A 24,056-nucleotide genomic window follows, 5' to 3' on the forward strand; every position below is an offset into this window, starting at 1 on the left:
AGGAGGGAGATAAAAGTTGCATCAATACCAAGTGGGATATAATAAGTCTAAGTTCTCAGCAAGGCAATTGTTAGAGAAAAGAACAGAAATGTCAGGAGGTATTGAGTGGATGTGAAGTTGTCAATGGCTGCAATAAGAGCTTGTGGGGCCAGTTAATTCAACCAGCAGGTGGAGCATCAACCAACAGAATGGGTTCCAGGATCTCAAGGAAATGAAGTGGGCAATAAGACCAGAAATAAAATCAGCAAACTGGAGAACTTCAGGTGGGAAGAAGATACAGGACATCTCTAAATGGGAAAATGATTAAAACTCATTATAATGTAGATTCAAAAGCTTCTAGTTACTTATACTAAGCATAAGAAATCCCAAGCAACCTTCTGCAAGTGTGTGCTAATTTAACTCAAATGCTTTTGAAACTTCTTAAAATAGTATGTGGCAGTGCAGAACTTGAGTGTTGCTGAAAAAAGACAAGTTTTGTTGAAGATTTTTGTCTTGCTTTCTTACGGTCATCTGTCTGGACATTTTGCAACAATACAAATTCAAGCGGGAAATCAACTATTTGTATTGCATTTATACTCCCAAGGTCCATTTTCCAAATAATCAGTACTCTCTTCTCATGTAGTGTAAATGTTGGTTTTCCCCTTGAATTTGAATGTGGTGGAAATATCCTGATGAATGCAAGATGAAAAGTTTCAACAAATGTGCATTTTCTTCAGCATTACTTCTTAAAATATGGTAGTAACTATTCTTTAATGTTTTGAAACATTTGAATCAGGAGCAAGAGCAAGAGTAGACTATACAGCTTCTCTAGACTGATCTGCCATTTCAATCCATCTACCTCTACCAATATATATTCAGGGACTCTGCTTCAACCACCTTTTAGGGACAGAGTTCCAAAGGCTCACAGCCCTCTGAGAGAAAATATTTTGACTAATCTCTGTTTTAAATGGGAGACTGTTAATTTTTAAATAGTGAACCATAGGTCTAGATTCTTCCAAAAGAGGAAACATCCTCTCAGCACATACCCTGTCAAGGCCCTTCAAGATTTTATATGTTTCAATTAAGTTGCCTCTTACTCCAATGAACTCAAGCTTAGCCTGTTCAACCTTCATTATAATACAACCTGTCTATATCAGGATTGGTCTAGCATTTGAAATTAATCCTTGCCTAACTATCACTTTCAAGAGTAACATGTACTACAGAGAAGTGTTGAGATTTAAAATACATTTCCTATTGATGGAGCCTTATAGAGGTACTGTCAACTTATTTTATACAATACTTTATATATGGTAAACACAATTTATTCAGCCCTGGATAAACTAAGCAACTGAATTCTGTGATCCTTCAGTGTATTCCTCTTTTAGGTATGACAGAATTGTACTGAAAGGATTGCAAATTCACTTAGGACTCATTTATTTCAATCTTTCTCCAGGGTTTCCTGTATGCTGTATTAGAAACAAAGCTTTTGCTCACCCCAACAAAATCATCAATGTAGTAGAAGGGGAAATCTGCCAATCTCTCCATCAGAACTTCCTGTCTCTGACTTTGAGAGGGATTTAGCATAGGTACTTATTATTAAACAACAGATGAAAGGGGAACCCACATGAGGCTTTAGGTTATCTATTTTTCTTTCACAACCACTTAAAAGTGTCATCCTTACAAAACGAACTGCAGGCAGCACCTAAAACCACTTTCTGATGAGTAGGTGGTGGTTTTCAATCTCTATTAGACTACTAAGCAAATTTGCAGATGACACCAAGTTTTGAGAAGATTTGTAGCTCAGGTTGAGGTTTTGGATGTAGGTTTGCTGCTGAGCTGAAAGGTTCATTTCCAGATGTTTTGTTACCTTACTAGATAACATGTTCAGTGGACCAATGCTGAAAATTCCTGCTTTCTATTTATATGCTTGGGTTTCTTTGGGTTGGTGATGTCATTTCCTGTGATGATGTTATTTCCTGTGGTGAAGTCACTTCCTGTTCCTTTTTTCAGGGGGTGGTAGATGGGATCTAGCTCGATGTGTTTGTTGATAGAGTTCCGATTGGAATGCCATGCTTCAAGGAATTCTCGTGCGTGTCTTTCTTTGGCTTGTCCTAGGATGGATGTATTGTCCCAGTCGAAGTGGTGTCCTTCCTCATCTGTACGTGAGGATACTAGTGAGAGACGGTCATGTCTTTTGCGGCTAGTCAGTGTTCATGTATCCTGGTGGCTAGTTTTCTGCCTGTTTGTCCAATGTACTGTCTGTTACAGTCCTTGCACGATATTTTTACAATATCCTCACATATGGATGAGGAAGGACACCACTTCGACTGGGATGATACATCCATCCTAGGACAAACCAAACAAAGACATGCACGAGAATTCCTAGAAGCATGGCATTCCAACCGGAACTCTATCAACAAACACATTGAGTTAGACCCCATCTACCACCCCCCTGAGAAAAGGAACAGGAAGTGACTTCACCACAGGAAATAACATCACTACAGGAAATGACAAGACCAACTCAAAGAAACCCAAATATATAAATAGAAAGCAGGAATTCTCAGCATTGCTTCGTATGAGGTCCACTGAACATGTTACCTCGCAATGTAACGAAACGTCTGGAAATTAACCTTTCAGTTCAGCGAGCAAACCTACATCCATGACACCAAGATTTGTGTAGTGGTTAATAGTGAAGAAGTGGTTGTGAGTTACAGGAAGAGAAAGATAGGTTGGTCAAATGGACAAACTAGTTGCAGACGGTATTTAACCCTGATGAGTGTGAGGTGATGCACATTGGAAGAAGAAACAAGATAAGAAAGCATTTAATAAATGGCAAGACACTGGGTAGTTTAGAGGAACAGAAAGGTCTGAGGGCAATTATTACAGATCCCTGAAGTCAGCAGAGCATGTAAGTAGGAGAGTTAAGAAGACACTGGGTAGATTAGAGGAACAGATAGGTCTTGGGGTAATTATTCACAGATCCTTGAAGTCAGCAGAGCATGTAAGTAGGAGAGTTAAGAAGGCACATGGGACACTTGCTTTTATTAGTCGTGGTACAGAGTATAAGAGCAAGGAGCTAATGTTGGATTTGTACAGAGTGTTGTTGAGGCCAGAAGTGGAGTACAGCGTGCAGTTCTAGTCACCTGATTACAGGAAGGATGTGACAGCACTGGGCGGGATACAGAGGAGGTTCACCAAGATGTTGCTTGGAATGAAATTCAGCTGTAAAGAGAGACTAGATAGGCTATGATTGTTTTCTTTAGAGCAGAGAAGACTGATGGAGGACATGATTGAGGTGTATAAGATTATGAAGGATGTGGACAGGGTGAATAGAGAGCAGCTGTTCTCCTTGGTTGAGGGCCAATCAAGAAAGGGCATAATTCTAGGGTAAGGGGCAGGAGAATCAAAAGGGATTTGGGCAAAAACTTTTTCACTCAGCAGGTGATAGGAATCTGCAATGCACTCCGTGGGAAGATAGTGGAGGCTGGAAGTGGAGGTTGGAAACCTTACAGCCTTTATCATAACATTCAAGGATATGGGACAAGTGCAGGAAATTAGGGTTAGTGCATTTGTTATGATAGTTGTGCCGGTGCAGACTCAATAGACCAAAGGACCTCTTCTGTGCTGTATGATCCTATGAATCTATTAATGTGGCTGATTGCCTAGATTCATTCAAAATAGTACAAGTGTCTGCTAGGTTAAATAAAGAACTTCTCAATGACCCGTGCACTTTGTCAGAACCAATAACTGAGGTCCTGAATGAGGATGTTCATGCCATGATTACTTTGCCTCATGTAGATCTTTAGTATCCAAGGGTAGGATTTCCATGCAGGCTTTGGGACAGGTGAAAATTGAGGTTAAAGACCTGCAATATATGGGCAATAGTTATTCAACAGTGAATTATTGGCTAGATGTTCAATTAAGGATCATGAGCAGACTCTCAAAGCTGGACAGCTACAAGACAATTCTCTAATACTGAAGAAGCAGAAATTGGTCATTCAAGTCAAGACAGAAAGGGGACACCAAAAATAAAGGTCCCCTCTTGTCTTCAACTTCTTCCAGAGGGTGACCTGTAGCTGCAACTGAAGCCAACCAATCAGGAAGAAGAAAATGGTCTGGGGACGGGATGAAGCCAAAATTCACTCACTCATTTCCATGCTTGCTGTCATCTGGACCTAAAAATGCAGCTCTACCGCTCTTACATGAATAGATGATTCTACTCACAATAAATGCATTTATACTGATTTTGGAATTATATCTTGATTGCAATGTATCTTGATTGTTACCCTCACAAATTTCCATAGTACCAAGGAATTTAACTATTCCTATTTTTCCAACAGGTTTCACAAATAGTTAACAAATGAGCTCAACTGCACCTTAGCTAGAATTTCATAAGGTCACACCTAATTCAATGCTAATAATTCAATTATTTTGAAGTTAAAACTTTTTTAGACAATGTTATTATATTTAGCCATGCAGTGGAATTTATATTTATCAATAATTCCTGTCAAATAAAAAAAAACTTGCATTAAACATGTGTTATTCAGATTTGACAACAACTGTTGACAAGTCTGGCATTTATTGCCCACCGTTGTTGAATGCATATACTACAGAATCTCTACCATTTCGCATGTTGAGAGAAGCATTTTCTTCATGAAAAAACAAGGTGGAGGCTTTTAGCATTTTCCAATGCAACATAATTGTAAAATTAAAACGTTAAGTAGCAAAAAGCTGCTAATTTGTGAGGAAGTCTACAACTAATCTGAAAACAGGTGATTGCTGCTTCACGCCAAGTTACATTGTGTATAAATTACACAGTAACAAAGATTAAGAAATGGAACGTGTACTCTTGTGCGATTTGTGTAAGGATTTAGTCAAATCAAGTCCTCCAAAATGTAAAAAAAGGACTTAATATGAAACATCTTGGCATATATGACTAACCTTTTTTGAAAAGATGATGCAAATAGACAATTATTTATGTTTTTGGAAAACAAAACGTTCCCTATACATGGAATAATGTCCAATTTGTCTGCATTTGGCTCATATCCCTCTTGCAATATATCATGAAATATTAAAAACACCTCTACATATGCTCTATTATAACAAAGAAGGTAACAAATTTTTAATCTAAAGCTGGACAAATTCTAATTCTGCGGTTGCATTAAATGCCAGCTGGTAAAGAAGCAGATTTCTGCACTTAGGCCTCCTTTATACCAAAGAAAATGAGCCAAGTTTAGTTTTTTTGGTCGATACTCTTTGAGGAAGGTTTAATGACTAAAACATGTGTGCTTAAGTTTTTTTTATTTCACACCCGTAGCGATTGATGTTATTGAATACAGTCTTATAGCATATCAGGCAATCTAGTGGATTACGATTATTAAAATATCAAATCAGCATAAACATGTTACCACAAAATTCCTTATTCAGATTTTTCTAATCTTTAGCCTGATATATATGAACCTCAACATACTCAAATAAATTTCAGAAACTGATAGTTAAGCGTTGTAAACAAAAACATTATCACTTAACGATGCTGTATATAACTGAGTGAGCCAGTGGAATGAGAATTAAACAGTACTGTTTCATTTTCACCTTTCTTGATATACCTCTGTACTAACAATTTTAAATAAAAGTCAGAGTATCACTGTGATGGTAGTGCCTGAGCCGGTGCAGTGTTTCTGTGAGTACAGATGGAAATGGAGCACAGGTTTGTGTGGCTTACCCAAATGAGTAAATTAGATACCTATCTTGTTATATGGTTACCAACTCTGGTAGCAGGACTCAATGAAATTGGCATTAATAAATAAACTGAAGGGACATCATTCTCATTGTATAGATTCCAAGTGACTTGATGTGAAATTATACTTTGTTTAATGAAGGACAAAAGTATTGGTGAAGAGTCACATTGTAGACATTCACAGAGGCTCCTATTATAGTAACAATTTGATGCTGGATACGTGCCAATACAAATTACATGCATGACAATACTATAATGAACTCCAACTACTTTTAAATCATTGATAATTTACTAAGTAATAACACAATGTTATTGGAATTCTATCATACAGTCATAGAGTCATACAGCATGGAACAGATCCTTTGGTCCAACTTATTCATGCCACCCAGGTTTCCCAAACTAAACTAGTCCCATTTGCCTGCATTTGGCCCACATCCCTCTAAACCTTTCCTAATCATGTACCTATCCAAACGTCTTTTAAATGTTGTAGCTGCATCTGCACGACAGCTCATTCCATATATGAACCATGTTCCATGTGAAAAGATTGCCCCTCAAGTCCCTTTTAATTCTTCCTCCTCCCACCTTAAAATTATGGCCTTTAGTTTTGAATTCCCCTACGCTACAGAAAAGACTGTTGCAATTCACCTTATTTATGCCCCTCATGACTTTATAAACCTCTATAAAGTCACCCCTCAACCTCCTATGCTTCAGTGAGAAAAGTCCATCCTTTTAAATCTTTTCTGCACCATCTTCAATTTAATAATATCTTTCGTATAGCAGGGTGATCAGAACTATATGCTGTACTCCAAATGTAGTCTAATCACTGTCTTGTGCAACCACAACATGACTTCCCATCTCCTATACTCAATGGTCTGAGCAAGGAAGGCAATATTTCTGTATATATATATTCAGTGAGGCTACTTAAGAATTATAGAGTAGAAAGAGAAAAGCAGTAGTACTTTCTAAGATCAAAATTATTTTGCAATGATTATTAAACATCTCACCTTAAATTAATAGCACCTGGGGCACTTGGAGTTCTGTTCATGTTAGGCTCTGTTTGTGCTGTACTTGGTGCTGAGTGGGACCCTATTTGGGGCTGATGACAGTGAAAAATGAAGTCAAATTCCTTTCAGCCAATGAACACTTTAATTTAAACATTCCTGGGGAAACTTTTACCTACCAATGTGAAATATGGAGACATATTATTTCTTTCCTTAAAATCAATCCCAACAGAATCGCTGACCTATGTAAAAATACAGGTAGTACAAATTAGATAACATTGTAAAAAAATATCAAGGAAATCATTTCTATTCTGTGTCTTTTGTTGTAACAGGATCAAATTTGGGAGATTTTTAACCTACACATTGACTGGTCAAACCAAGTCAGTGAAGGTAGCCTTGAGAAGGAGTTCATAGAATGTATTTGCGATAGTTCCCTTGAACAGTATGCAATGGAACCTACGAGGGAGAAAGCTATCCAAGATCTAGTCCTGTGTAATGAGACATGAATAATTGATGATCGCATAGTTAGGGATCCTTTTGGAAGGAGTGTTCACAGTCTGGTTGAATTTAAAATACAGATGGAGGGTGAAAAGATAAATTCCAATTCCAACGTCTTGTGCTTAAAGAAAGGAGACTACAAGGGTTGAGGAGGGAGTTGGTAAACCTAAACTTGGAGCAAAGACTATGTGGTGGGCCAATTGAGGAACAATGGAGAACTTTCAAAGTGATTTTTCACAATGCTCAGCAAAAGTATATACCAGTGAAAAGGAAGGACTGTAGGAAAAAGGATAATCAGCTATGAATAACTATGGAAATAAAGGTGGGCATCAAATTGAAAGCAAATACATAAAAAGTAGCAAAGATTAGTGGGAAACTAGGAGCAATAGAAAGCCATGAAGAATGCTATAAAGAAAGGTAAGATGGATTATGAGCGTAACTAGCTCAGAATATAAAAGCAGATAGCAAAAACTTCCTGAAATATATATACAATTAAAAAGAATGGCTAAGGTAAACATTGGTTCTTTAGAGGATGGGAGAGGGGATTTAATAATGGGAGATGAGGAAATGGCTGAGGCGTTGAACAGGTATTTTATGTAGGTCTTCACAGTGGAAGACACAAATAATATGCCAATAATTGATGACAGGAAGGCTGTGGCAGGTGAGGATCGAGAAATGATCATTATCACTAATAAGTTTGTGTTGGGCAAACTAACAGGGCTAAAGGCAGACAGGTCTACTGACACTGATGGAATGCATCCTAGGGTACAAAAAGAAATGGCGGGGGAAATAGCAAATGCGGTTGTGGTAATTTACCAAAGTTTGCTGGACTCTGGGGTGGTTCCAGCAGATTGGAAAACAGCAAGTGTGATGTCACTGTTTAAAAAAGGAGATAGACAAAAGGTGGGTCAATAGGCCAACTAACATAATTTCTGTAGTGGGGAAAATGTTTGAATCTGTTACCAAGGAAGAAGTACAAAGTTAAAAAATCACACAACACCAGGTTATAGTCCAACAGGTTTAATTGGAAGCACATTAGCTTTCGAAACGTCGCTCCTTCATCAGGTGATAGTGGAGGGCTCAATCCTAACACACAGAATTTATAGCAAAAATTTACAGTGTGATGTAACTGAAATTATACATTGAAAAATTGATTGTCTGTTAAGTCTTTCATCTGTTTGAATACCATATAGTTTCACTTCTTTCATGTGTAAATCACAAAACCTTTTTTTAAAAAGTTGCGTTCTCAGGTTAGCTGTTAACAATTGTGATAGCTAGACAATATGTTGTCTAGCTATCACCATTGTTAACAGCTAACCTGAGAATGCAACACTGGGCGGTACAGTGGCACTGCTGCCTCACAGCGCTAGAGACCCGGGTTCAATTCCCGCCTCAGGCGACTGACTGTGTGGAGTTTGCACATTGTCTGCGTGAGTTTCCTCCCACACTCCAAAAAATGTGCAGGTCAGGTGAATTGACCATGCTAACATGCCCGTAGTGTTGGCAGCAAGGGTAAATGTAAGGGAATGGTTCTGGGTGTGTTGCGCTTCGGCGGATTGGTGTGGTCTTGTTGGGCCAAAGGGCCTGTTTCCACACTGTAAGTAATATAACTTCAATTACATCACACTGCAAATTTTTGCAATAAATTCTGTGTGTTAGTATTGAGTCCTCCACTATCACCTGATGAAGGAGCGACGTTCCGAAAGCTAGTGTGCTTCCAATTAAACCTGTTGGACTATAACCTGATGTTGTGTGATTTTTAACTTTGTACATCCTAGTCCAACACCGGCATCTCCAAATCAAGGATGAAGTAGCATGACATCTGGCTGAGAACTTGTCTCACCGAGCAATGCAGCATGGGTTCATGAAAGGCATGTCATGTTTAACTAATTTTCTGGAATTCTTTGAGGACATCATGAGTATTAGACAATGGGGAACAGTGGATGTGTTGTCTCTGGATTTCCAGAGGGTATTTGACAAGATGCTGCACAAAAGGCTGTTGCATAAGGTAAAGATGCATGGTGTTATGGTAATGTATTAAAGCAGATAGAAGATTGGTTAACCAATAGAAAAGCAAAGAGTGATAATACATGGGAGCTTTTCTGGTTGGCGATCAGTGGCTAGTGGCATGCTTCAGGGATCAGTGTTCGAACTGCAATTGTTTTCAATTTACATCGACAATTTAAAGCTGGGGACCAAGTGTAATGTGTCAAAGTTCACAGATGACAGTAAAATGAGTGGGAGAGCAAACTGTGCAGAGGATACTGAAAGTCTGTAGAAGGATATAGATAGGTTAAGTGAGTGGGCAAGGGTCCAGCAGATGGAGTACAATGTTGGTAAATGTGAGGGCATCCATTTTGGTAGGAATAACAGCAAAATGGATAGCTAGTCATCATGCCCCTACCTAAACATCAACAGCAGCTGATTATCTGTTCTACCTTATCATATGTGAGAAGTAAACATTAAGCTCTTCTAGAATGAAATACTCCAGAAACATATTACAAATAATTGCAAAAAGTAGTATTTGATTTTGACACTGTGCCTTTTTGACTATGTAAACCCTTCACAGCCCTATTTCTAATACCAATATCTTGGTATCCAAGGCCATGGACTCTGAGTGTTTGCTGTAAAATGTTTCTGAGATAGTCTGTCTGACAGGCTTTTAATCCTGGGATGGACTTTACAAAGACAAACCCTTTGAAGGACTCCTTGTAACACTCTCACAAACAAAAGAAGGCTTCTGAGGAGCTAACGCCAGGGATACACAAAATGCAAGAATTACAACACACAAAGACTAACTCAGTTTTTAGAGCTGAATTTGTAGACTTGATCAGCGCCAATCTCATGTCTTTTTCCTATATCCTTGTGCACTGTTTCTACTCAAATAATCATCCATTGTGTTCTTGAATGCCTTAATTGAATCTGCCTCCACTACATTTCCAGGCAGTGCAGTCCATACCCTAAGCACTCACTGTGTGATAAAGCGTTTTCTTATATCACCCTTGCTTCACTCACGCACCATTTTAAAAGCCCAGAGACAATGCCAGGGAGCTGGCCAAGGTTGGCAGCAGGCTTTAAGCCAATTAAGGGGATAGTCTTCGCTCAAGCGATCTCAGTGCAGTAAATCAAGGGCAGCCTTCCATACCAGGCAAGGCCCTGCTTGGGCTAGTCAGAGTCAGGGTTCTCGCTTCATAAGAAATGAAGAACTGAATGACAGCATAACACTACCCATCTTGATTTTATCTGCCTATTGTGAGCAGTTTTGCTCCAAGATGGAGAAAGATAGAGATAGATAGATAGAGAGAGAGAGAGAGAGAGAGAGAGAGAGATAGAAAGAGAGAGAGAGAGCGAGAGAGAGAGAGGTATTATGGAAGACTAAAGTGGGTGGAACAGCTGTTACTGTTGGTGCAAGTTTGGAAGGTTCCCCAAGCAAAGGATTAGGTTGTGCAGACCATATGCAGGATTATTAGTGTCATAAGTTGGGGTGGGTGAGTGGGGAAAATCTTGCATGCATTAGTGAGAATGCTAGAGCATGAGCCTTGGTGAGAGGTGAGTCCAGTAGCAAAGAGAGTGAGTGTGATGTACCTGGGAAAAATTGATGGCACATTCTCTAATAGAGTGGAGAAAGACATTGACTTTCTTCCTAAAGTGCTGGGCATTCTTCCAAATGGCTAAGACTGCTTCAACTTGGATGGAAATCCTGGACCAGGCATGCATGGTCTGGTATTGTGACCTATATTGCTGTTCTTGGAGGAAGAGAAAATCCTGCCTATGCACTACCCTACACAACAGGAGCTGCAGGACTCAAAGCAGGGTAGTGATTTTTCCCTGGTCTGTCATGTTCAGGGCAAAAGTCACAAACCATGATAGTGTTTGTCTGAATGCACAATGTCCATTTAAATAGTGGAATGGGAAATTAGGTAACTGATGCAATTTTAGAAACACACGAATGAGGGGCTGAAACAAAAACAAAAGTTGCTGGTGAAACTCAGCAGGTTCGACAGCACCTGTGGGGAGAAAGCAGAGTTTTGAATCTGGAGACCGAAGAGTTTTGTCAGCAATTTGTTTTTGTTTCAGATCTCCAGCAGCTGCAGTTCTTGATTTTATATAAGTATGAGGAAGTTTGTGTTTTGTCTGGTCAGGAAATATCTTGCAAGTTATTGGACTTTATATTTAATGTGAAGACATTGAAAGGTAGAGACGAGACTAAGGAGTAAAAGTATTAATTAGGCTTCAGAGTATGGTGTACAGCATTTATAGGTATCCCATAATTGAGATGTCTTAAAACCATAGAGGACATGTGTAGTGATTGTGACGAGGTCAGCAGCTGGACATCATAGAACATGAGTTCCCTGATTGAGGCTGTTAATCTTAACCAATTAAGGAGCCCTGCCTGGCAGATAAAACAAGGAGTGTCAGAGATTCTTACACTCGAGAGCTGGCTGTACCATGGTCAAGAACTTCCCACATATGAATAAAGGGTGACTTGGTGACAGGATATCGGCCTCTGTGGAATTATTTCTGTGGCAATGAGAATAAAGCCTGGAGAAATTTGCTCACAATTGTCTTTGAATTGGGGGAAGCATTTCTTGCATCATGCCATTTTTTGAGAAGCTTTACTTGTTCGACCTCGTTATTGAAGACTGGGCACAGTATGTGGATAGAATGTGTTATTTTTTTTCCCAGGCAAATGATATTGGGGCAGATGAAAAGTAATGAGCAACTCTCCTGACAGCCTGTGGACCCACAGTTTTTTCTGTTATTAGGAGCGTGGCCTTTCCAGAGGCACCAGATACTAAAAATTTCCAAAAGTTGATGAATTTAGTTAAGGAATATTGTGTCCCCCAAGCCTTCTCTAATTCTGAGATGCTGTTGTTTTTATTCGGCAATTCAAGAACCAGGAGAATTTATGCTGGAATTTTTGACAAAGTTAAGATGACTGGCAGAGACCTGTGACTTTTGTTGAACCCTAAATGAGATGCTTAGAGACCAGTTGGTATGTGGGATTGGTGATGTAACCATGCAAATGTGCCTTAATAGACTTCAAACAGGCACGATAACTGGCTTTATCATTGGAAAATGTGACAAGTGGAGCATATGAGTTACAGGGTGTTTCAATGAAATGGACGCCTTAGTCAATCTGATTGAGCTTGGGGACCATTGACACATAGCAATACCCCAAAACAAAGCAAAGCCTTAGTCAATCTGATTGAGCTTGGGGACCATTGACACATAGCAATACCCCAAAACAAAGCAAAGCCTTGGCCAAACGGTAAAAAGTTTCTTCACAATTCATGCTGGGAGGCCATTCTAGTTGCTATTCCAGACAGCAAAAGAGTCCTACTAGATCTAAATTAAGTAAGATAACTCTTGGGCTGATATCCAGGCGAGTGCACAACCTGGAAAGTCCATCTACACTCTAGTTTGGAACAGTTAAATTGCTTAACAACATCCAAGTCAGAACAATCAAAATAAATGTCTGGTCAAATGGTCATCTGGTTCTAATGGAAGTTGATACCAGCCCGGCTGTATCAGTGATCACAGAAGCAGTTTTTAACAAAATTCATTCTGGACTCCAATCCGTCAGTTTGCGCAAGATCTCGTCTAGGCTCAGAACTATACCAGGGAACCCTTACAGATTAAGAGTACTACTTCGTTTTTAGTCTCTTATGAAAAGCAGCTGTTTGAGATACCAGTGATTGCAGTAAGAAGCTTGGGCTCAAGCTTGATGGGGCGAAATTGGATGAGAGAGATTCATCGAGATTGAAGCAACATTTTTCAATTAGTAAATGGCTGCCTGAGTGAAGTCCTAATTAAATATCCGGACGTCTCCCAGGAACATCTGAAGACTATCAGAGGAGGGAGGGTCACCTTGCATGTGAACAGGAAGCAATTCCAAGATTCTACAAGGCCTGCCCAGAGACATTTGTCTTGTGGGCATAGCTCCTTGAAAGTGGATTCGCAGGTAGATAGGATAGTGAAGATGGCGTTTGGTATGCTTTCCTTTATTGGTCAGAGTTGGGAGTTCATGTTGCGGCTGTACAGGACACTGGTTAGGCCATTGTTGGAATATTGCGTGCAATTCTGTTCTCCTTCCTATCAGAAAGATGTTGTGAAACTTGAAAGGGTTCAGAAAAGATTTACAAGGATGTTGCCAGGGTTGGAGGATCTGAGCTACAGGGAGAGGCTGAACAGGCTGGGGCTGTTTTCCCTGGAGCGTCAGAGGCTGAGGGGTGATCTTATAGAGGTTTACAAAATTATGAGGGACATAGATATGATAAATAGGCAAAGTCTTTTCCCTGGGGTGGGAGAGCTGAAAATGTGTTGCTGGAAAAGCGCAGCAGGTCAGGCAGCATCCAAGGAGCAGGAGAATCGACATTTCGGGCATGAGCCCGAAAAGAAGAAGGGCTCATGCCCGAAACGTCGATTCTCCTGCTCCTTGGATGCTGCCTGACCTGCTGCGCTTTTCCAGCAACACATTTTCAGCTCTGATCTCCAGCATCTGCAGTCCTCACTTTCTCCTGGGGTGGGAGAGTCCAGAACTAGAGGGCATAGGTTTAGGGTGAGAGGGGAAAGATATAAAAGAGATCTAAGGGGAACTTTTTCACGCAGTGGGTGGTACATGTATGGAATGAGCTGCCAGAGGATGTGGTGGAGACTGGTACAATTGCAACATTTAAGAGGCATTTGGATGGGTATATGAATAGGAAGGGTTTGGAGGGATATGGGCCGGGTGCTGGCAGGTGGAACTAGATTGAGTTGGGATATTTGGTCGGCATGGACGGGTTGGAGTGAAGGGTCTGTTTCCATGCTGTACATCTCTATGACTCAATAAGAGGCAGAAATCAGAAAGCTGTAAAGTGAAGAAATCATCAAACCTGTATAGTTTGTGGAATACGCAGCACCAGTCATACTGATTTTGAAGCTCGATGGGTTGATTCGCCTTTGTGGGAATTTTAAACAAATGGTAAACTGCTTCTTGCGGCTGGATAATTATCCAATCCCTCAAATAGAGTATTTGCACGCAAAGCTGGCAGCAGAACTGTCCTTCACAAAGCTGGACACGAACTATGCTTACTTGCAAATGCAATGAGGATTCGCAGGAGTATGCTACAATGTGGTCTATTTGGACTTCAGTCAGGTGTTTGACAAGGTTCTGCATGTGTAGACTAGTTCGTAAAATTAGATTAAAGGGAGAACCAGCCATTTGGATACATAACCTGCTTGAAGGTAGGAGACAGAGGGTGGTGGTAGCAGGTTCTTTTTTGGACTGGAGGTCTATGACAGTGATATGCCACAAGGATCGGTGCTAGGTCCACTGCTTTTTGTCATTTAAATCAATGATTTGGGTACAAATATAGGAGGTATAGTTAATAAGTTTGCAGATAACACCAACATTGGTGGTGTAGTGGATAGCCAAGAGATTCTCTCAGAATATAAAGGGATATTGATCAGATAGGTTGATGGGCTGAGGAGTGGCAGATGGAGTTCAATTTTGATAAATGACAGGTGCTGCATTTCAGTAAGGCAAATCAGGGCAGGACTTGTACACTTGATGGTACGATCCTGGGGAGTGTTGCCATACAAAGAGACCTTGGACAGCAGGTTCATAGATCCTTTAAAGTGGAGTCCCAGGTAGCCAGGATAGTGAAGAAAGTGTTTGGTATGCTTGCCCTAATTAGTCAGTGCATTGAGTATAGGAGTTAGGAGATCATATTGCAACTATACAGGACATGAGTTAGGCCACTTTTGGAATACTTCATTCAACTCTGCTCTCCTAATTATGGAAAAGATGTTACGAAACTTGAAAGGGTTCAGAAAAGATTTACAAGGATATTGCCTGGATTGGAGGAATTGAGCCATAGGGAGAGGCTGAATAGGCTGGGGCTATTTTCTCTGGGGCATCGGAGGCTGAGGGATGACCTTTTAGATGCTTATAAAATCATGAGGGGCATGGATGTGATGAACAGCCAAGATTTTTTCTCAGGGTAGGGGAGTCCAAAACTAGAGGGCATAGATTTAAGGTGAGAGGGGAAAAATTTAAAAGAGACCTTTTCATGCAGAGGATGGTGCTTGTATGAAATGAGCTGCCAGAGAAAGTGGTGAAGGTGGTACAATTTTAACATTTAAAAGGCATCTGGATGGATACTGAATAGGAAGGGTTTGGAGGGATATGGGCCAAATGCTGGCAAATGAGGCTAGATTAATTCGGAATATCTGGTCAGCATGGATGAGTTGGACCGAAGGGTATATTTCCAAGCTGTCATCACTATGACTCCAAGACTCGATAATTAATACCCATAAGGGTTTGTACCAATATACGAGGCTGTCAGTTGGGATATTGTCAGTCTATTCAATTTTTCAGTGGACGATAGAAAACACTTAGAGAACTTGGACATAATCCTAAGGTATTTTTCCCTGGTAGGCATTTGCCTAAGAAGGGTAAAATGTGTGTTCCAGGCACCCACATCACCTACTTGGGCTACAGAGTCAATAAGATTGGGTTATACTGCTGGAAGATATGATTTGGAGATGCCGGTGTTGGACTGGGGTGTACAAAGTTAAAAATCACACAACACCAGGTTATAGTCCAACAGGTTTAATTGGAAGCACACTAGCTTTCGGAGCGACGCACCTGATGAAAGTGCGTCGCTCCGAAAGCTGGTGTGCTTCCAATTAAACCTGTTGGACTATAACCTGGTGTTGTGTGATTTTTAACTTTGCTGGAAGATAAAGTAAGTGTGATCAAAGATGCCTGGCTTCCATTTCTGTCCAGGAGCCTGGGTCATTTATTGGACTGGTAAATTAATACAGAAAGTTCATATATAACCTGACCTGATCTTTTGCATCAACTCCCAGAAAAAGGGTCAGGCTTGGAAATGGTCATGTGACCAAGCTACAGTCTTCAGTGAAGTGAAGACACAGCTATCATTGACACACCACGATTCCAAGTGAGAACTGGTACTGACATGCGATATCTGCTGGTACTGCATTGGGTAGTATTAGCTCATAGCTGGCCCAATTGAGAGAAATGCCCAATAGCATACACATCTAGGACTTTGGGTAATGCAGAGCTTAAATATGCCCAGACAGAGAAAGAAAGATTGGTGGTCATTTTTAACATGAACTCGCAAACAGTGTTGGAGAAAATCATGCCTCGCTCCTTGGAACAATCAGAAAGGCTGCCAGAACCCATGGGTTCACCCTCTCTATCAAGCGTAGATGAGATCTCTGAATCAAAGATGGATATGACGGTTGTAGCTGCATCAAACCTTTTGCTGCCGGAAGAAGAGAGTGAATTTCTACTGAGGTGCTCCTGATGCAAGAGATGAGCTCCCGTGCATTACACACTACCTCTATCTGATGCCAAGTTGGAGGAAACTGACCTGGTGCTAAAACGCCCCAAGACATTCTTCAAGAAATAGGACTGGCCTATGTCCTCGGACTCAGTGGGGGTGATGTAAGGATTGTAACAAGGTGAGCCAGATTGACCTCATAGATTATGTGTTCCCTGACTGGGGCTGTTAATCATGTTTAATTAGGGAGTCCTGGCTAATAGATAAAGAGAAGTGGCTCCGTGGAGTTATTTCAACATAGAGTATAAATTTAACAGGAAGACATCAGAGATGAAAGGTTATAGTTATGAGGAGAAATGTGAGGTACCAGAACACGTTCCTTTGAAATAAAGAAAGCTATAATGACAGTTAATTTTGAAAATTATAAAGCAAGAAGGGTTTATGGTAAGGTGATTGATCTTCTGATTGAGATGTCAATGATCATCAGTTTAAAATTGCAGAGAATAGGAAGAAAGGTTGGGGGGAGCTTCTTTACACAGGGCTAAATGCTGGTAGTTTGGATAGAAAATAAACAGGAAGAAAAGAGGAGCTCTATTGGGGCATTCAAATCTTCACATGTTACTCTATGCCCCAAAAAATAGTTTAAAAAAAGATTGACTCTTGGATACCTTGCTACTATGTATAAAACTCAAAGTTCTACTTAAGGGTTTATCTCCTACACTTGCACTTCATGAGCTTATTTATTTGAAGTCTGAAATTTGCATCTCCAACTTTCCAGTAAATGTATAGTTTTGAGGATTTCTGGAACATTGAATGACTTGGCACATGGAGAATTAATATTTTTAAAAGGAACATTGTTCATTATTTGAAGCAGACACAGAACAGGGAGACAGGAGCAGATTAGTTTAACATTGTTTCAGTAGAGAACTTGCAAAATAACTTCTATCTTATTTTTGTCAATCTTAATGGTATCCTGAGGAAAGGGCTTTGGCATTTCAGCTACGTTTTGCAATAATTGTTCAATTATACACTTATTATGATTACATTAATCAAATTTCTGCTGTTACCTAATCATCAACTGAAACTCATTTATACTGTAGATTGATCATTACAAAAATGACCTTAAATGAATGGATACATGATTTTACAATTACACATTTCATTAATAGGTACTTACTGTGTAACGTGTAAAAGCACAGTGAAGGATTGGTGCTTGACGTTGCAAAGAACATCTCAGATACATCTCATCCTTTATTGCATGGTAACTGAAAGTTAACAGATTTGTCTGAGAAAAATTGCACAGCAACTGGGGTAAAATGAACTTAATGATTTGTTGAAGCAACGATAAACTGAAAAATTAATATAATGTTAACTGTTAAGAAAATAAATTTTGCTTATGAACTTTAAATTATACCTTTGCTTCAGTATAGCAAATTTCTTTTCCCACATTTGATTTGTTCGTTCCAGCTGAATTTTAAGGCTAAAAAACAACATAATTAATGAATGGATGAAAGACAGATACTATCCAAAGCTAATACCTTTAACATACTATATTCATTTAATTATATCTTTTCTTGCCCTGAAAGCTGAAAAATACCACATAGTATACTTCCATATTCAGCAGGTACTATTTTCTAAAGACACTTCTTCAGCAAAGACAGATCTCCTACAGCATTGCTGAGAAAGTATTGATGGTTAAATTTTTGTGGGGAGTAGGTAATAGTGTGTAGAAGGTGCATTTTGTTCTGGTCTGCACAGAAGAAAAACTGCCATTCTTTCCCAATCTTGCCTACATGTGACTTCAGAACCACTGTAATGTGATTGAATTTTAACTGTCCTCTGAAATAGCTTAGCAAGTCACTCAGCTGTGTAAAACTGCTAACTAATCTCAGAAGAGGAACAGAATTGATTGGACCACATGTTATTGATCTGGGTGCCAGAAACAACAATGGCAAACTCAGCCTGCAAAGTCCTCCTCATTAACATCTGGAGGCTAAAATGGAGAAAGCTGTCTCACAGACTAAGCAAATAATGGCTTGACGGAGTAATACACAGGGAATTTGCCTTACATATATTGTCCCAGACATTGCCTTCATCATAACTGGGTATCTCTCGTCCCAATGTCAGAATCCGCAGAGGTGGTGATATAATTTTACACATTTGGGAGGGAATTGTCCTTGGAATTCCCAACATTCTCTGGACCCCATGAAACATAATGAAACATATTAAGGCAAATACAGAAGGAAATTCCCTGCTAATTACCACATTTCATTCTCCCTCCACTGGTGAGTTGAACATTACTTGGAGGAAGCACTGAGAGTGGCAAGGATGTGAAGTGTACAGTGGGTGAACTTCAGTTTCCATTGAAGAGTGGTTCAGCAGCACCATTACTGACCAGACTGATTGAAATCTAAAGGACATAGCTTCTAGACTGGGTCTGCAGCAGGTGGTGAGGGAACCAACAAGTGGAAAAAACTTCCTTCACCACATATTCACAAATCTGCCTGCAACTGTCCGTAACAGTATCAGTAGGAGTAACCGCTAGATGGTCCTTGTGGAGGCAAAATCTCATTTTCACAATGAGAACATCCTCAATGTGTTGTGTGGCACCACCTAATGTCTAAAGCATCAATACTGAGGAGTAATGATTCATCAGCTGATGGAAGATGAAATGTGATAATCAGGAGAAAGCCTCCTTGCCCATATTTGCCCTGACACCATTACACTTCATGGAATCTTCATTGTGCTACAAACTTTCCTGGGGCTGTATTGGCAATGCGATTGGACATATCAAGGTGTGGAAGTCCTTTACGGAAGAAAATCTGCCATCTTCACCTGCTCTGGCCTCACAGTAATATGTTTGATTCTTAATTGTCTTTGGAAATGGCCTAGTCAGTCACTCAGTTGTATCAATCGCCACAAAGTTTAAACAGAGAAATGAAAATGAACAGCTATCTAGCATTGTCCTGGGCACTGAAAACAACAACAACATGCTGGTGACCCATACTAACATTTGGGGCCTAGTGCCAAAACTAGGACAGCTGTCTCCCTGATGAGGCAAACAACAACAACCTGACATAGTTATACCCACAGAATCAAACTTACAATGTCCCAGGCACCACCACTGCCATCCCTGGACAAAATCTGTCTCACTGGCAGGACAGACCGAGGAGAGTTGGTGGTTACCACATGCCATCCTTCCTCAGTTGATGAAACAGTACTCCTGCAATTGGAAACCACTTGGAGGAATCACTGAGCATGGCAAAGGCAAAGAATGTACTCTTGGTGCTGGACTTCAATGTCCACCACTGAATGGCTTGGCAGCAGCATTACAGATCAAGTTGGGTCCTAAAGGATAAAGCTACTAGACTGGGTATGCAGCAGGTGGTGAGGGAACTAACAAGATGGAGAAACATACTTGACCTTATCCTGCCTGCTGCAGATGCAATTATCCTGAAGCATTGGTAAGAGCGAGCACTGCACAGTTCTTACGAAGATAAAGTCACGCCATCACATTGAGAATATCCTTCATCATATATCCACCGTGATAGATGAGATTGACTTTGAATGGTCTAATAACTCAAGTCTGGGCATCCAAGAAGTGCTGTAGGCCATCAATAGCAGCAGACCCATACTCCAACACAATTTGCAACCTCATGGTGCAGTATATCCCCTATTCAACCAGTACCATCAAGCAAGGGGATCAACCTTGGTTCAATGGAGAGTACAGGAGTGCATGCCAGGAGTAGCACTAGAGCCCAATCTGCTATGGACTAGGCCAGACCACTCAAAACACTCTTCACGGGCAGCCCATACCATAACTTTGCAATTTGTTTCAGTAAGTGTACAGTGAAAATTACCTGGAATACGTTAGCTAGGTTGACAATCAGGTTTTAAATCAGACAAAAATTTATTCCCAACATTACACAATTAAACACAAAGAACAGAATAAAGAACTTCTACAGAACTCGGAATATCCAAACTAGACTTAATTGTACTATTCCAAATATACACAACAGTCGCCAATAAGCAAACCCCTCAAACACAGTAAAAATGAAACAAAGGCTTACAGGTCAAAGTTAAAAGGGCAGAAGGACAGAGAGTTTAAGAGCCTGTTTCCATACAGCCTACAGCCCACAGCTAAACTCCCATTAGATCTGGACTGAACTGCTCAGCTAGAGAGCTGGCCACACCCCCTTGACTGATACAGGTTATGTCTAAAAACATAAAAGCTTTGGCCTAAAGTCTCATCTGTTTATATATAAACAAAAAGGCGCCACAATATCATTTTATTTCTGTACCAAACCCAGCCATTTGGAGCCTGGGTATTTTATGACCCTGCTGAAAAAAAAAACAAGGACACAGTATCCTTGAGAAAAGGAACAGTGTTTAGGAAAAAGGACCAGCTTTGTGACATCAGTAAGGTTGAATAACCTCTCCCTGTGTGTTCTTCCTCGAGCCTTACTGGCCTTAGTCTCTGACTCCTCCTTATCATTTTATTTGCTAATCTACTGCTCGAACTCCCAATGTTTAAACCTTCTCAAACTGCATTAGCAAACCTCCCTTCCAGGATTTTGGTGCCCCTCCAGTTTAGATGCAACCCAACCTCTTGTACAGGTCTCACCTGTCCCGGAAGACTTTCCAATGACTGACATACTTGAAGGCTTTCCTCCTACACCAGCTTTTTAGCCACATATTTAACTATTGTAAGTTCTTATTCCTAGACTCACTGGCACATGGCACAGGAAGCAATCCTGAGATTACAACCTAGAGGTCTTGCTTTACAACTTCCTATCTACTTCCCTGAACTCCTTTTGTAGGACTTCAACTCTTTTTCTGCCTGTGTCATTAGTACCAATGTGAACCATAACATCTGGCTGCTCAACCAAACCCTTCGGATTGTCTTATACCTGCTCAGAGACATCCTTGATCCTGGCACCAGGAAGGCAATATACCATTTTGGAGTCTTGCTTGTGAGACTCTATATTTGCGCCACTAAATATAGAGTCCCCTATCACTACTGAATATCTATATTTTGACACTCCCTGCTGTACAACAGTGCCAGTTGTGGTGCCACTGACCTGGCTGCTTTCCCTTTACAGGCGTCTCCCCAGTAGTATTCAAAACAGTATTCTTGTTTGACATGGGAGTGGCCACAGGGGACTCATGTACTGCCTGGCTATTCTTACTCATCTTCCTGAGTAAGCATGGGTATCTCTGTTACTGTAGTCCTTCCTGGTTGTTTGACCAGTTCACTAAATATTCTCAACCTAATGGATGCTCTGTAGTGAATCCATCTGCAGGTCCGGGTGCTGCATGTGGTAATCAGGAGATGTAGGTCAACACAATTCCTGCATGCTTAGTCAGTATATTCAGTGGAAGTGTCCCTGATTTGCCACATACGACAGAAGAATTGCACAGGACCAAGTTCTTCGATCATTTCAAACTTTAGCAGTTACAGATAACAATCCGGGAACTGATTGCACAACCTAATTCACTAGTCACCAAACTCAGATCTCTAACTCTTACTGTCTATTTGACTAGACTAAAACGACAACCATTATTTTTTACATTACAAAGATATACTTTATTCTTAAAAAATATTTATGTACATACACAATTACTAAAGCAGTTCTGTGTAATCTTTGCACATGAAGAAAAAATAAATATTGGAATTTGTCATTCCCTGCAGTTGCAAAAAAGCCCAAGACATTTGTCTATAGGACATTATTTACTTACATTTGAGGCATTGTGATGGTCCAATACAGATTTTCATTGTACTTTGGCAGAACGACCTTAAATGGTACTCTTTCCCCACTATCCCCTGGCAGCTGCTGACCCAAGCTTTAGTGCTTTCCTTAGCACGGTGTCCTGGATCTTGAAACCTGGCAGTCTGCAACACTTGGCCAAGGTCAACTCTTTGCACTAGAAGACCAATAGGTTTCCAGCAAACCAAAGAGAATCTTTCACCAAGGTGATAGTCTTCCAAGCATAGTCGATATTTGTTTCAGTGTGTGTTCCAGGGAACAGACTGTACGGCACTGGGTCCTGCATTATGGAGCTGCTCAGGATGAACCTTAACAAAAACCATCCACATCCAAACAGTTTACTTGTTTCACACCACATCAGCAAACATTTCACTCCCTCCACCACTGATACACAGTAGCAGCATGAGTACCATCTACAAGATGCAATGCAGAAATTCATTTATGTCCCTTAGATAGCACTGTCCAAACCTAAGGCCACTATAACCTAAAAGGCAACGGCTGCAGATAAATGGGAATATCACCACCTTCACATCCTTCACCAAGCCACTCACCTTCCTGATTTGGAAATGTATCCCTGATTCTTCAGTGTAACTCAGACATAATCTTGGAACACCTTTCCTAACAGTACTGTAGATGTATCTATATCAAATGGACTGATGTGGTTCAAGAAGGCAGTTCACCACCACTTTCGTAACAGTACTTAAAGATGGGCAATAAATGTTGGTCCACCCAGTGAATCTGATATCTCTTAAATGAATTTTAAAAAATGATTTATTCATTCATAAAAGTAGAACATTCTGCCAGGCATTGAAATATGGTATAAAGAGATGCATGCAAATTATGATAATGTGACTAATGATGTGGATCTGACATCATACAAGAGAAGACACAAGTCTGTAATGAGCATGTAAAGAGATACATTTTGGACATTAAAAGGGGCAGCTATATTTGCAAATCCACATCAGCAAACATTTCACACCCTCTACCACTGATACACAGTAGCAGCATGTGTACCATCTACAAGATGCACTGCAGAAATTCACTTATGGCCCTTAGATAGCACTGTCCAAACCCAAGGCCACTACAACCTAGAAGGACCTCGAAAATACTTTGGCTATTCATCTTATCCATGCCCCTCATTTTATAAACCTCTATAAGGTGACACCTCAACCTCTGATGCTCCAGGGAAAATAGCCCCAGCCTATGGAGCCTCTCCCTACGAGGTAAAAACAATGACTGCAGATGTTGGAAACCAGATTCTGGATTAGTGGTACTGGAAGAGCACAGCAGTTCAGGCAGCATCCAAGGAGCTTCGAAATCGACGTTTCAGGCAAAAGCCCTTCATCAGGAATAAAGGCAGTGAGCCTGGAGCGTGGAGAGATAAGCTAGAGGAAGGTGGGGGTGGGGAGAAAGTAGCATAGAGTACAATGGGTGAGTGGGGGAGGGGATGAAGGTGATAGGTCAGGGAGGAGAGGGTGGAGTGGATAGGTGGAAAAGGAGATAGGCAGGTAGGACAAGTCATGGGGACAGTGCTGAGCTGCAAGTTTAGAACTAGGGTGAGGTGGGGGAAGGGGAGATGAGGAAACTGTTGAAGCCCACATTGATGCCCTGGGGTTGAAGTGTTCCGAGGCGGAAGATGAGGCGTTCTTCCTCCAGGCGTCTGGTGGTGAGGGAGCAGCGATGAAGGAGGCCCAGGACCTCTGCTAGGAGCCGCCCAGTCTCCCCAATATAGAGGAGACCACATCGGGAGCAACGGATACAATAAATTAGTGGATAT

The 24,056-nt window shown here is 40.6% G+C and overlaps 2 protein-coding genes across 23 annotated transcripts in view; one reads left to right on the top strand and one right to left on the bottom strand.

The window, feature by feature from the left end:
• The window catches only part of ptf1a (pancreas associated transcription factor 1a), a 187,563-nt gene that overhangs the window by 34,661 nt on the left and 128,846 nt on the right, over window positions 1-24,056 (top strand). The gene's annotated exons all lie outside the window — the stretch shown is intronic.
• Window positions 1-24,056, bottom strand: part of LOC122550035 (uncharacterized) — a 342,505-nt gene that overhangs the window by 24,811 nt on the left and 293,638 nt on the right. For 10 of the 12 annotated variants that reach the window (XM_043690454.2, XM_087987403.1, XM_087987402.1 and 7 more), the window contains 4 exons: window positions 17,926-17,991; window positions 17,689-17,776; window positions 6,897-6,959; window positions 6,721-6,812 (listed from right to left, as the gene is read on the bottom strand). In XM_043690454.2, coding sequence (XP_043546389.1) covers window positions 6,721-6,812; window positions 6,897-6,959; window positions 17,689-17,776; window positions 17,926-17,991 — 309 coding nt within the window. The remainder of the gene's footprint in view (window positions 1-6,720; window positions 6,813-6,896; window positions 6,960-17,688; window positions 17,777-17,925; window positions 17,992-24,056) is intronic. The other 2 variants (XM_087987404.1, XM_087987408.1) reach the window with 2 other exon arrangements.

The sequence above is a fragment of the Chiloscyllium plagiosum genome, unplaced genomic scaffold (genome assembly GCF_037043375.1).
Source record: "Chiloscyllium plagiosum isolate Xiang-an unplaced genomic scaffold, Cpla_swu_hap1 HiC_scaffold_5, whole genome shotgun sequence".
NCBI classification, from domain to species: domain Eukaryota; kingdom Metazoa; phylum Chordata; class Chondrichthyes; order Orectolobiformes; family Hemiscylliidae; genus Chiloscyllium; species Chiloscyllium plagiosum.